Here is a 13,748-nt window from a genome sequence, read left to right on the forward strand (position 1 = left end):
ATAGTACTGGAACGCTCAAAAAACAAAATTGTACAAAAAGGCAAAAAAATATAGAATCTATAGAACAGATACTTTCAAGTAAGCTGTCAAGAAAAAGGCAATATTTCTCCAGACAAGTTTGAGAAAAACAGATCCTGCTCAAGTTGTCAACAAATTGACAACATTCTCCAGACAAGTTTAGATCCTCATTGAATCTCAAAGCCCTACGTTCCAGAAAGTAAAGAATTGAACCATATACTCATATACAAATTCCTGAGCAAACAGTAGTATAAACACGATTGAATACTATACAGAGAGTGAAGGAGACTATAAATTGAAAGAAAAAAAATACTTATAAGGAAACAATTGCAAATTAGAGAGATGTAAATTGATTAGCTATTAGCAATTTCAGATGCATATCGGAAAAAAATAAGAAAGGGAGATATCTCAAACCTCATTCATAGATGTGAATTCCGTGTTCTTCACTTTTCAGATTTAAAATCTGAAAACTTTGAAATAGCCTGACATGTCTATTCTGAAATTAGGCCTTTCTAAGTTAGAAAATCTGAATTTTCTTCTCAAACATGAGCCAAAAAATGTACTCAATTAATCCTCTATATCCATTATATTCAAGAATACAAAGATGAATCAAACATAGCATAGCATACAGGCCCTTCCATCTCCCTACCTCCTACAGGGATATCAAGTAATCTACAGCTACTCTTGACAAATTGCTACAAGAAAAAACTAACAATTTGTATGTACACCAATTACTAGATTTTTAATTTATAGGTCCAGAGGAGACGATTTAAAATTACCAGTCACATCAGGCAACTCCATCGCACCAAGAGTATCAGGTGCACTGCCAGTTCTGCAGCGAAGCCCAAAGCCTTCTTTCAAAATACACAAGCAAGGACCACTGTGAGGGGCAGGGAATGAAAGAAAGGCCAAATTAATTATCATCAACTTTCTGCTTCTTCCAACGGTATGCAGCTTCAAGAATCTTGAGATTTGTAGTTTGTGTTTCTTCAGGAAACAAGTAATCTATGTATTCCTCAAACCTGTCAAAGAAAACTTTAACATCAGTAAATGAAATACTTCAAAAGAAACTATGGATAGTATATACGCTACAATAATGCCTCCATATAGTGAATGTGCAACAAAAAGCCATTTGTAGTTTGTATAGAGATGTCAATTTTTCTTTTCCTTTTTACACTGGCTCAGACCGTTGGGAGGAGATAACAGAAATGGAAAAACAGTTCTCGACTGCAACATTTTACCCCCAAATTTAAACAGTACAAAGAATCTAACTTGACAATTTGCCAACAAGATAACAATTGACCCCTGGAATAAACATCAAGTTAGTCACATACCCTGCGGGACCATCCTCACTAACAATTTGACGCCTCTTCTTAAGCTTCTTTGGAAGCTTAGACTGCACTAAGCTGACATCACCAAGCTCACCAAAACTCGTCTCCATATTCAACCATTCCTCAAGGAGTATAGCTCTCTCCTCTTTCAACTCTGGAGCTGAATTTCTGTAGTAAGTAATAGCTTTTTCGAAGACCCCTGAAGCATGAAACTATGTCAGATTTCAATTCTACTTGAGGAATGACATACCAATACGAAAGATCTTGACAAAATACGATAACATAGGGATAATGCACAGCTTCCTTACTTCTAGCATGTTGAATACATTGTTGCTTCCGTGCATGAAGATATTCCTGCATGTTCTCTTCTGGTAATTCAGAAAGCAGGCTGTCATCCTCCATTGCTGATGCCTCAAATTTGGCATAACTGATCCACACTTTCAAGTGTTTTGTTCTGTCCAGAAGTCTCTCGTATAGCTCTCTTGTTCTTTCAAATTCATGTTCTGATATCTCAAAATCAATGTAGGCCTACATCAAACAATAAAATAAGAATAACACTCGCTGTCACGTCAACCTGTAACATTTACATCATTAAACAATTCTTTTGTTGGAAAACATGCGGATAAGACCAATATGACGTGACCAGTGTTTTTAAATGCCCAAGGCGCACTAAGGCGCAATGGCCCTCTGAAGCCTAGGCGCAAGACGCCCAAAAAAGCATGGTTTTTTTTTTTTTTTTGCAAGAACGCACTACATTTAAAAATATTACATTAAAAAGAGAAACATAGTTAAAGTGAAAATATGAAGAAAAAAACCTCAAACATAAGAATTTTTGCATTTAGGCTTAGTAAACTTGATTCTTCTAGTTAATAATTACTATTTCTTTAAAAAAATGAAAAAGTCCAAAAGTGCTGAGCTTTGGGCCTTGAGGCTTCACACCTTATTTTGTCAAAGCGAGGCACTAGACCTGTGCCTTGAGCCTAGGTGCACTCCCTAGAGGGCTTTTTAACAAACTGTCTATGACATCATATTACAACTTTCGAGTAAACTCAAAATTTCAAACCGAAAACTACATACCCCAAATTCTTAAAGTTCATCATGATTAAAATTCTCTAGGGTAAGAAATAAAGTGTCATCACGTCATTGTAACATTTTTAATCTAACTTAACAACTCTTCACACATCAGGACACTGTTTCACAGTCATATACTCATGCATTTTTTGAAATCATACTTTTAATATCTTCAAGTCCAAATACCAAGAGATAATTCATTTTTTTATAAGAACAACTTTCATTGAGAACAAAATAAAAGAATACACGGACATAAAAATACCAAAGCCCATAAAAAAGAACAATCCCTTAACAAGAAAGGACTCCAACTATACAAAATCATGTCCATAGAATAATTACAAAAAAACTTCGAGATTGAAGCCTGATGGCAAATAGGATTCACTATAATCTCTCTCAACCCCCCTAAACACCATGTTATTCCTCTCATCCCACAAAACCCAAATAACAGCACAAACACTAACAAGCCAAGGAAAACAATTGTTCTCCTCAAACGGCAGATTAAGAAGGAACTCCTCGATCATATCCCTGGCATCTCTACAACGAGCACACATCATGCAAAATGTCTTGAAAAAAAGTCTCAGACATAGCTCGCGAACTCACACCACCAAAGAATATGGTCCAACTCTTCCTCTGCCTTTCAACAAAGAATACAATAAAAAGGCCCAACCATCGATGACATCTTCCTAACTAAATTGTCTAATGTAATAATACGGTCGTGAAGAATCAGCAAAGTGAAGTATCTCACCTTTCTAGAAACCTTAATCCTATGCAGCATCGAAAAGACCGACTCCCCAAGGGGAGAAGGATCAACCAAACACTAGACAAAAGACTTGCACAAGAACTCTTCCAAAGGATTGGACACGTCAAAAAGGAACACAGCAGCCGGGTGCTCCTTAAATGCCGAATTCAAAGACTACTCAATTCGGGATATTTGTCTCAATTGAACTGCCTTCATTCGGCATTCACCTTAATGGAGGCTATGGCTTTTCTGAAGACCAGTCTTTTCTGTTTTGATTCTTTTCTTCCGTTTAAATTGTCTAATTTGGCTCATTTGTACTGTGTATCTGGTATTTATATGGTCTTTACTTTTTCTTTGGGATATGATGATGGCGCTATGGGATGTCAACCTAGTTGAGATGTCCGAGTGCGCCTCCTTATTCTATCTATCTATTTCTCACTTGGCTTCTGTACTATTCTCATTGTCTAATTCTCTTGTACTTTGAGATTCTATCAATAAAAAAGCTTGTCTCCATTTCACAAAAAAAAGGATTGGGGCTCAGAACTCTAATAGCTCTACTCCCAAGACAAAGAGGGAGACTCTCAAGAAGATAAAGGAAAGCAACCACATCCGCCATTTCCCTATCAAAAAGAGCACAACAAAACCAGAATGAAAACGAACAAGAGCTCCTTGTCCACACTAGAAAATCAGCCACAAAATGATTAAGTCTGGTTGGCAGTAGCATGTAAAGTAAAGTAGGGTCCCTCAAAACCAAAACAGAAAAGAATTGCAAACTTTCAATTGCCTCAAGTTATCACATGACCAATCTGAACAAACTGATTCTATTTACACAGAACCTATGTGAAGAGAGAACTATCAATCGCTCCAAGCCAACAAAACTGAGTTAAATGAACTGTGCAAGAAAGAAAAGGAGTTAAATTATGAAGCATGTGAGACAAAGAACCCGTATCAATGAAGATGTTTAACAATTCAATGAAGTTCTTCATTTATCTTCACAGTTCTCCCTCTAATCTTCTTCTTCTTCTCCAATCAATCTGAGTCCTTTTCTATTGCATTCAATTGACTATTGTACTTCAAAATCTTTGATGTTGCTTTTTGTCTTGTATTTTGTGCCGTTGTCATTAACTTGATATTTTATACTTTTTCATGAATGTAGCGGGTTACATTTAGTATCTTTATGATAGATTTACTTACATTTTAAATTTTTTTAAAGAAAAACAAACACATCTTCAACATATCAGTATCCTAGTTTTTTAGAAATTGGCATACTGCCGTGCACTCGTGTCCTATCATATCCATATCGTTTTTGTGCTTCATAGAGTCAGAACTGCGGAATAAAGGGGCAAAATAGATCCACGAAGTCCGATAATTTAGACGAGTGAAAGAACATGACAAACATATTTATATGATTCGTCAAAAATTCTATTAAAGTTGACATTTCAGAAGAAATAGTGAACATACACACTAAATAAAACATTCAACGAAAGGAATAGTTACTGAAGTACCTTCCACAATAACTCTGGCATATCCAGTGCAGGCTGTGCAATTGCAAGCTCAAATATAGACCTGGCTCGATCAGTTTCACACAGAGATCTCTCCAACTCTGCATATTTGCTCCAAGCATAACAATTTTCAGGTGACCAGACCAAATACTTCTCATAAAGTTTACGGCATCGATCTATATTTCCCAGTTGCAGCTCTATCTCTATATACTTCTTGAATATCTGTTATTAAATAAAGCAATAAAATGAACCCTCCAACAAAATGAGATGAATTTCAGAAAAAGAGAGGAGAAATTTCTACACATTACCTTATCTTTAGGAGCCCTCCCAATGGCATTGCCAAGTATTTGTCGGGCACCTTTGAGGTTCAACTGACGTATTTCAAATTGCGCAGCTAATAGCCATATCTTTGCAAATGAAAACTTCGAATGAGGAATCAAATTTAGACACTCCCTGCCAAAATTAATATTGAATGAAAAAACTCGGTATATTTATGCATTTTTTATTATCAAGAGTCAAGACAGCTATCTACTGTTTTGTTAAACAATTATATTGCATATTGAACTTCTTGTAGAGCAACACAATGTACATTTAAATGCTTAAAACATCACAATTTACATTGTGCAAGTGAGATATTACTGTGTATGTGGCATACAACTAAGTAAGAGAAACAAAACAGGTTCCTAGAGAGAGACGATAATATAAAAGGAAAACATAACTTGCCCTTCTCCAAACAGCATAGAATGAACCAAGGAGGACCTTCCTTGACAAAAAATGATAAGATGCAGTATATCTTCTAGGATAGAAATGTGAATTTCGGGTCAACAGAAAAAGGAAACTTTTATCTTTTTAAATATTGTCACCTTGATACAAGTTATCAAGAAATACAGTAAACATGGGTGGCTTCTAACTGCTATTACAAGCAAAAGAAAAATAAAAGAGATACTAAATTGACATTCAATATGAAGATATTACTTGTCATGGACATTAAAAACAAATGGAATCATACAGGCGTAGATGAAATGAAATATAAAATCAATTACAAGTTATAGCAATTTATTATTAGCAAAAAAGTTTAAGATATCCCACAGTACCAGAAAAACACAATTACAGATATCAACATCATTTTATAGATTTTTTTTTCCTTTGTTCTCAACTGTTGTTCCTCAACATCATCTTATAATTGCATAAACTGACACCAAAAAAACAAAATCAACATACTTGTACACATCACGAGTACGCTCAGCATCAGCAGCATCCAATTCTTCATATAGTGCATAATTGATCCTAAATTGGGTAGAAACAAACAATGAGCAAAAAAAGTTGTATGCTCAAAACCAAATTGGAGGAGATAGACAGAAGGATTCCTTTCTTGATGTACTTACCACAAATATATATAGCGCTGCCAATACCGTTTCTCTTCAGCTGGAGGAACATTGGCAATTGCCCTTTCGTATACTTCTCTGATCCTCTCCTTGTTCCCTGCTGTCTCCTCCAATCGAATATAATCAAACCAAGAATCATAATTTAGAGGATTTTTCCTCACTTCCTCTTCATATTGAAACCTTCTCTTCCCCACTATGGCATCTTCTATTCCTTCCTTATCCCCATATTGCTTCTCAAATGCGACAAACTTCCTGTAGATATCCTCAGCTCTACCTTTAGGGATATGATCTAGTGCAAACTTATATATACACCGTGCCCGTTCTGTTTCCTTACACCTCTCCTCAAATTCAGCAAAAGCAACAAAAAGTTGCTCTGCCTCTTCATCATCGGCTAACTTCTCAACAGCTGTTTCATACACCTTCCTTGCTCTAGTTATTTCTCCATTTTTCATCTCAAATTTGGCAAATCGTATCCATGCTCCAACTTTGGGGTGGCATTGAACGAAGCGCTCAAATATGCCTCGGGCACGTTCAACCTCGTTGTATCTCAACTCAAACTTGATGTAAGAGAGCCAACCTTGCTGGTCTGGCATCCAGCCCATCCATCTCTCAAAAATCTGCCTTGCACCAGCAACATTACCTAACATTTCTTCCATATGTATGTATTTGTACCATAGTTGGTCCACTCTTGGCAAGAGGGTAACTGCCCGATCCCAAACATTTCGAGCATGGTTTATAAACTTATTTTTCATCTCAACCTCCGCATACTTGAGCCAAAGGGTGTGGTTTCGGTAATCGACCTCAAGGGCACGCTCCCAAACAGAACGAGCCCGATTGAAGTCCTTTTGAGACTCTTCCCACTGAGCATACTTGATCCAAACACTTATATTCCACCTGACACGACGTATAAGGTCTTCAAACTCCTTCCGCTTGCGTAGGCGATAATCCGCAAGTTCAGTCGGATCTGTAATTTTTTGTTTGGGTGGTCTAATTTCCGCCTCCTGTCGCTCTCGAGCCTCACGAAGTATCTGCTCTGCAGTTATCTGGATTGGAGCCGGAGTCTTGTTCTTCACCCTAGTGGGTCGGGGCAACTTCACCTCTGCATCCTTTCGGGTGAGGTAGCCTAGGGTTGGATCCGCATCTTTGGACGAAGACATAATTTCAGTGTAGTTGAGGTTCTTCTTACTTCAGTAACGGTACTTTCTCCTTCAAAGGGGTGCCTACAGCAATTGTTCTGTATAAGAAAAAGAAGAAGAGTTATAGCAACAGCCAACAGAATAGTGGACAATCTAAATTTCAAATGCAGAGTGAAAATTGAAGAAACAAAATCCAAAGGGTCGTGGCTTGGTTATTCAACAAAACACAAAATTGTAACCACTGCATTGACCTAAAAGACTAAATTCTAAAGTGTCAACAGCTACCTTTTTTAAAATGTGAAAATGAACAAATTGGTTATTATCCTACTTCTGTCCCAACTTTCTAAGTACGTAAATAACAAGAATAAGGTTTGATTCGGGATCCCTAAACTAGCTTCCAATTCTTGAACTACCCCAAAAGAATTCCAAACCCACAAACATAGCACTTACAAGAATCTGACCAAAACCCAGAGATGTCCGGCAGTTCACGGAAGCGGCGCGCGACGGATAACGGCGAACGGGCTGGAGGACAGCACGGCGGCGAGTAGCAGATCTGACGCTACCTAGCGAGACCTAGCGACGGCGCGACTGACCGGACGACGCGAGCGGCTGTGGCGGCTCCTTCGACGGTCGGCAATGGAGAGCGAACGGCGACGAGGCCTCCTTCGGTTGAAACTCGAGTGCAGACGGCTATGAGGGGGAAGAGGAAAACGAAGGAGAAAGAAGTGTGGGTCGGAGCATGATTATAGCGTACAAATTTAAAAAGATAAAGATTAACATCTATGAATAAGAGTGTTTACGGGAAAATGACAAAAACATTTGTTTTGGTTTCATATTTCAAAACTAGCTCAATTTTTTAAAAAGTTGCATTTTTGACTATCTCAACTGAAATAGCCCTCAAATTTTACATTGGACCACATAGTTTTGGTTTAATATTTCACACGGGTAAGTGATTTGAGTTTCCTTGTTAATTCATGTTAATCTTGGGACAACTTTTGTCTCGAGTTTATCCACATATTCCTTACGTTTCCAATCTTGGAGAATCTCGAGGCAACTTTGTCCAGGATCATACTACATAATGTTGAACTTGACAATATCATTGGCATAATGGTTATGTAGTATGATCATGGGACCATCTCAAAGCAACTTTGGCTTGAGATGATATGAGAGGTGTAAGAATATAGGTTGAACCTAACAACCCGAACTACCAACTCATATTATATGGGTTAGAATTAGAACGTGGGTTGGGTTGGGTTAAAAAAATTGGATTTTTTTTTTTTTTTTTTTGAGTTGGATCTTGGGTTAGAGGGTTGAAAATTTTAGTTCAACCCAACCTAACCCGAATTAATATAATATATATATTATTTAATAAAATAAAACTTAAAAATTAGGTCTTCCTCTTCTCTTTTACTTTCACGCACGACATTCCTATTTTCTATCAGTATCATTCGCATCACATCCCTTCACTCTCTTATCACTTCTTAATGTTCTCTTCTTTGACAGTTTGACTCACATTCCTTCTTAATGTTCTCTTCTTTGACAGTTTGACTCACCTTCGTCTCCAACAGTTTGACGACCATTCAATGTTATATCTCATCCTCAGGTCGTCCATCTCTGCCAGATCTCATCTTTACCATCAGTAGAAACTAAATTCAATCATTAGAAAGTAGAAACGAAAAAAGAAAATAATAATAATACAACCCTAAACTCAACCCATATTTTAGTGTTGGAAACTAAATTCGTGTTATTTCGATTGCCAATCCAAATAATCGGAAAATGTGGGTTGGATTGGATTGGGTTGAGAATGTCTCCTAACCCTACCCAACTCAACCTGATTACACCCCTAGATGATACTACGTAAATATTATGTCAATGATATTGTTAATTTTCCCAATTATGTCAATGATTCCAGACCAATGTTGTTACGAGATGGTCTCGAGATCATCTACATAAGCATTATATACTATGATTTTGGTGATACACTCGACCGAGAGAGACCAAGATAAATCTTTCAAAGAGTTTTAAAATTCGAGAAGAACCTCGAGGTCGATCTCGACCAAGATTGACCCCGAGAAAAATAAAATTATGAGTTTTTAAAATTTGGGTTACTTTTAAAATATAAAACCAAAAAGGGGTTAGTTTTGTCAATTTTTCAAGTTTCTCTTAAACCAATTGAAAATTAGGTTCGTCTATAACATGGCGATAACGTGTATAAACATATGTTATTATAGCTCTTTTTATTAGAATAATGAGGTCAAAATGCATCACTTATATTGTAAATTTGTAAGTATTTAGAAATACATCTTACATAAAAGTATCATGTATGCTTTACGCGACTGTCATGTTTAAACAGGATAAGTAGACATAAAGAAAGAAGTAAATCGCACAAAACATCTCTTGAAAAGGCCACGATATGGGAACTCGACTAACAAATTACATCTCTAGGCGAGAAATCACGTCATCACGTGAGTCACGCGAGAAAGACTCACTAGAAGACAAAAATGATAGTTGAAGTTGATATGACTTCCTAAGGCTGCAATCGACGCTACTCAGAAGAACGGAAGTTTCCCACTGAATGTTGCCTATAAAAAGACTTCATCTCCACCAAGCCAAGAGAGACATGCATGGGCCAGATAGAGGTCTGCATGGGCCAACTGGGCGCACGTACTAGCAAAAGACATGAGTAGGTCAATCCCTAGAGAGTGGCAGAAAGGCTTAGCGGAAGTAAGCGGAAGGGAATAGTCTTTCCGCTATTTGTAAATGTTTTCTTTTTCTTCTTCGATCAATTGTAAAAGTGAGAACTTGTCTCCTAAGTAGAGAAGAATCCATACTCCATTTGTCCTCTAATGTGTAATATTTTTCAACCTCTTTTCTCTCCTTTTTTATACTTATTTGTAATATATGTAATTCATATTGTACAATGGCCCAAGACCTACATTCTTTATATATATTACATATTTATACCCTTTCAATCCATCATTTCTTGACTTCTCACTTGTTAATGTGTTATTGGTAGTTGATAAGTTGTTGATAAGAAGTTTAACTTATAATTCTTATCGCACTAGTTGAGTTATGTTCATTGTTTGGCCAACGTATAGCACCAACTACTCGAGAGGGCAAGTAGCAAGGATAAGGCTAACATGCACAAAGAGAAGTACTCTGAAAACAAACTTCATTTTACGAGATAACTTTCATCATTTGTGTCCCGAGAGGTGAACAAATGTGAACATTAGGCGCCTAGAGGTAGTTGTTCTTAATCGTGAAGTTCTATAAGTATTATAAGTGAATTCTTCTAGATATATCTCGCCTAATTAAACATAATTGTTTGCATCCCGAAAGGTGAGCAAGTGTGGCGTTTAAACACTTTCAGAGAAGCTCGCCTTAATCATGAGTTGGTTACACAAGTTATATCGCATCGAAGTTCTCGTATTGCTTAAACGCTTAATAATGCATAGACTTTCCTTCACCTTTTTCTCGCATACAAGTTAGTCCTCAATTCCATCTCGCATCCATTTATTCCTCTTTACAGATTCTTTAGGCATACATAAGTAGTTTTAATCCTAATTCTAATACTTTTATATTTAATTTAATTAATTATTTTATACCTTCTAGATGATAAGTAATTCATATAACTAACATCTTGAATCAACTTTCTATGTTCGACCCTAGATCATCCAGGTAAACATAATGTTTCGCTTACACTTGAGCAAGTAGTAGAAAAACTTGTACTCAACGAAGACTTAGCTATTACGCGAAAAAGAGGTACATTGTGATCATCTCACATGCTATGATCATGACCCATGACGTATTGCATAACACTAGTCACGCAATACAGAAAGATATAATGAGCATCTTACGTACTCGATGAACATGCTTCGTAACGTAATGCCTAGATTATAATTGAATTATATGGATGCATATCTACTAAGTCCAAATGACAAGGAAAACAACCACATGGCAAATCTACATAGTGAGCATTTCTTGGCTGATATTAGTAAACCACAAAAATCTTTGCCAATTTCTCCTATGCTTTCTACTTTGCACAATTTATTGATCAATTAATTGCCGATTTCTCAACTAACTTTTAAAATCTACAACAAGAGTTACGTACTATGAAACAATCTCTTTTAACGTTTCATCTTTTCACCCAAGTAAGATTTAAATTTTTAGAAAGGAGACAAAGTTGTGGTAAATTTTAAAGTGAGGCAGAATAGAATGTGTAGTGGTAAAACAAAACAAAGAAGTACACATTTAGACGAAAAAAAGGGAATACAATAATACAAGACAGTTGAAGAAAGGGCAACTCATAAAGAATTTGGTCTTATTACTAACAACATTCTCTTGCAAATTGCAAAAGGGAGCTTCCTTTGCTCTTTGGTAATGGCAGACTTTTATAAACCAATTTATAGACATTTGTTTATTGGTCTCTCTTTTTCTTTTTTTGTTTTTTTTTGCAATGCCAACATTTACAGCACAAGAATACAAACCCATTTTGGGGGCTTCTGTCCTTTGTTAGACCTACAAAATAAATTGCACGATGAAAATAAAATTTTGGCAAGTTTGAAAACCCTCTTTTTGGTTGTGATGTTGTGGTGTGTGTCACCGATTTTTGGACATAATATGTGTTGTTTGGACTTAATAATAAATTTCATAATTCTAAAACCAAGAAATGTCTATCAGTCATGACCAAAACGATCATCAAAACTCAAAGAAACATGAAAAACATCCAACGGAAGAATGAACATAAAGTCCCTATATAGCAAGCCACTGTGACTTTATGTCCTTATTGCTCGTCAGCTTGTCTTTTTGTCGCTCGCTAGCTTGAAAACATACAAACACTAAGTTTTTCTTGTCGTTCATCAACTTGAAAACATAAAGTCCTTATTGTCACTTGCCAACTTGTCTTTCCCTTTGCCTTTGCATGAAAAGTAAAATATAGAAAATGGTGGGTATATAAATATACCTACTAATCTCGAGACCCACTACTGATCTCACTAGGTGAATTGGTAACTTCCTATTAGGTGGTACCCTAAGTCATATCACTCTTGCGATCTCGTCGGAACACACATCAATGATAAAGTGAACTTAAAAGTACACTTAAAATAATCAAACAACATCAGTATCAATCTAAAGGTGGTGATCCCAAGGGACATCATACATGCACGGTACACTAGCCTAATAGCTAAAACTAACCGCTACTATCAATCCAAATATAAGTCCATCCACTCAAACTTAGTCCAAGAAGAACATAAACATAACATGCATAAATTATCCATCAGATTCAGTCAAATAAGCAAGACAACACATTGTTCACAATTTTAGTTAACCCATCACATAATTCTATCAATAACTTTTAATCAGATCAATTCTCATCTCTTTAAGCTTTATAAAGCATAAAATTTCAAATGAAGAGAAACAATTTATTTATAGAGTTATCTAGTAAGCTTTGTAGGCTTGGGTCTAGTTGGTCCATGGATTTGGCCATTGAGCTCAAATGCATTGAATTTGAACCTTTTTAGCATTTGAGATAAATTAAGCTTATTTTTTTTAGCTTAATTGAACTTTAGCCAAACTATTGATATTTAATTGGACAAAAAATAATTAGTTTAAGGAAAACATCAATACAAAAGGACATGGCATCATCGAGATTCACCAATGTCTTCAATTTCAATCAAGAACATATGTAAATTTGTAATTAGTCCCAAATTAATTTTTTTTACGTGTTATCATTCATTTAGTAAATGATATGACGATTTGTGATTGGTTAGCTATTATAAAATTATTAATGAATTAGAAATTTAGAAAATTGAATATAAAGAACTTTGTCTAATGATTGTTACGACTAATTTGAGATAATTAAGTTGATCATAAGGGAACAACTCTACCTCACAACTAACCTGAGTGTTGAATTAATCAAATTTATGTTTGTCCATGTGATGTTGAGATTTATTTGATTGTTAAACATCTTGGTAAAACAAACAAAATCTCAATTGAGATTACATAAAACAAATGAGCATATAATTTGATATCATTCCCAAGTGAGTATTGCAACATTTAATAATTATGATTGAAATTCTTTTGATAGAAGAGGCAGAAACTATTCTATTAGAACCCCACGTATTTGTACGATAATTTCATTTTTGAAGTGTGATCCAAATTAAAATTCTTAATAATGAAAAAGATAACAACAAATTTATTTGAAGCCGAAAAAGATAACTTTGAACCCCAAAAAGATAACTTATCTTTTTAACCCATAAATGAGATATTCTTTCCATGTTAAATCTCCCATGCCATGTTACATAAATGATTTTTTTCTTTAAAAAATAGAACAAGAAGTAAAAATATTTACACGGCACAAAACCATTTTGAAAAAGTCCACAAGCCCACAACATGATTGTGGAAAAACTTCAAATTCAAAAGATCATTTAGATATTGGTACACAATCGTTTAGATTTTGGTAAATGATCTTTATTTCGTTATACAAAAGTCGTAAATACTTTTACATTCTATTCCATTTAAATATAGGTAAATTAAACTTAGTGGTAGCGATAATGAAAAATCAGTCA

At 35.6% G+C, this 13,748-nt stretch overlaps 1 protein-coding gene across 1 annotated transcript; it reads right to left on the bottom strand.

Moving 5' to 3' along the window:
* Window positions 1–422: 422 nt before the first annotated feature.
* Window positions 423–7,955, bottom strand: LOC101219553 (crooked neck-like protein 1). Its single transcript, XM_031886875.1, has 8 exons — window positions 7,633–7,955; window positions 6,047–7,280; window positions 5,883–5,948; window positions 4,970–5,114; window positions 4,665–4,883; window positions 1,658–1,877; window positions 1,353–1,548; window positions 423–1,040 (listed from the first exon to the last, which is right to left on the bottom strand). Exons 2-8 carry the CDS (start codon window positions 7,201–7,203, stop codon window positions 932–934), a joined length of 2,112 nt encoding a protein of 703 aa, XP_031742735.1. The 5' UTR covers window positions 7,204–7,280; window positions 7,633–7,955; the 3' UTR covers window positions 423–931.
* Between the last annotated feature and the right edge of the window lie 5,793 nt (window positions 7,956–13,748).

The sequence above is a fragment of the Cucumis sativus genome, chromosome 1 (assembly GCF_000004075.3).
Source record: "Cucumis sativus cultivar 9930 chromosome 1, Cucumber_9930_V3, whole genome shotgun sequence".
Lineage (NCBI taxonomy): Eukaryota > Viridiplantae > Streptophyta > Magnoliopsida > Cucurbitales > Cucurbitaceae > Cucumis > Cucumis sativus.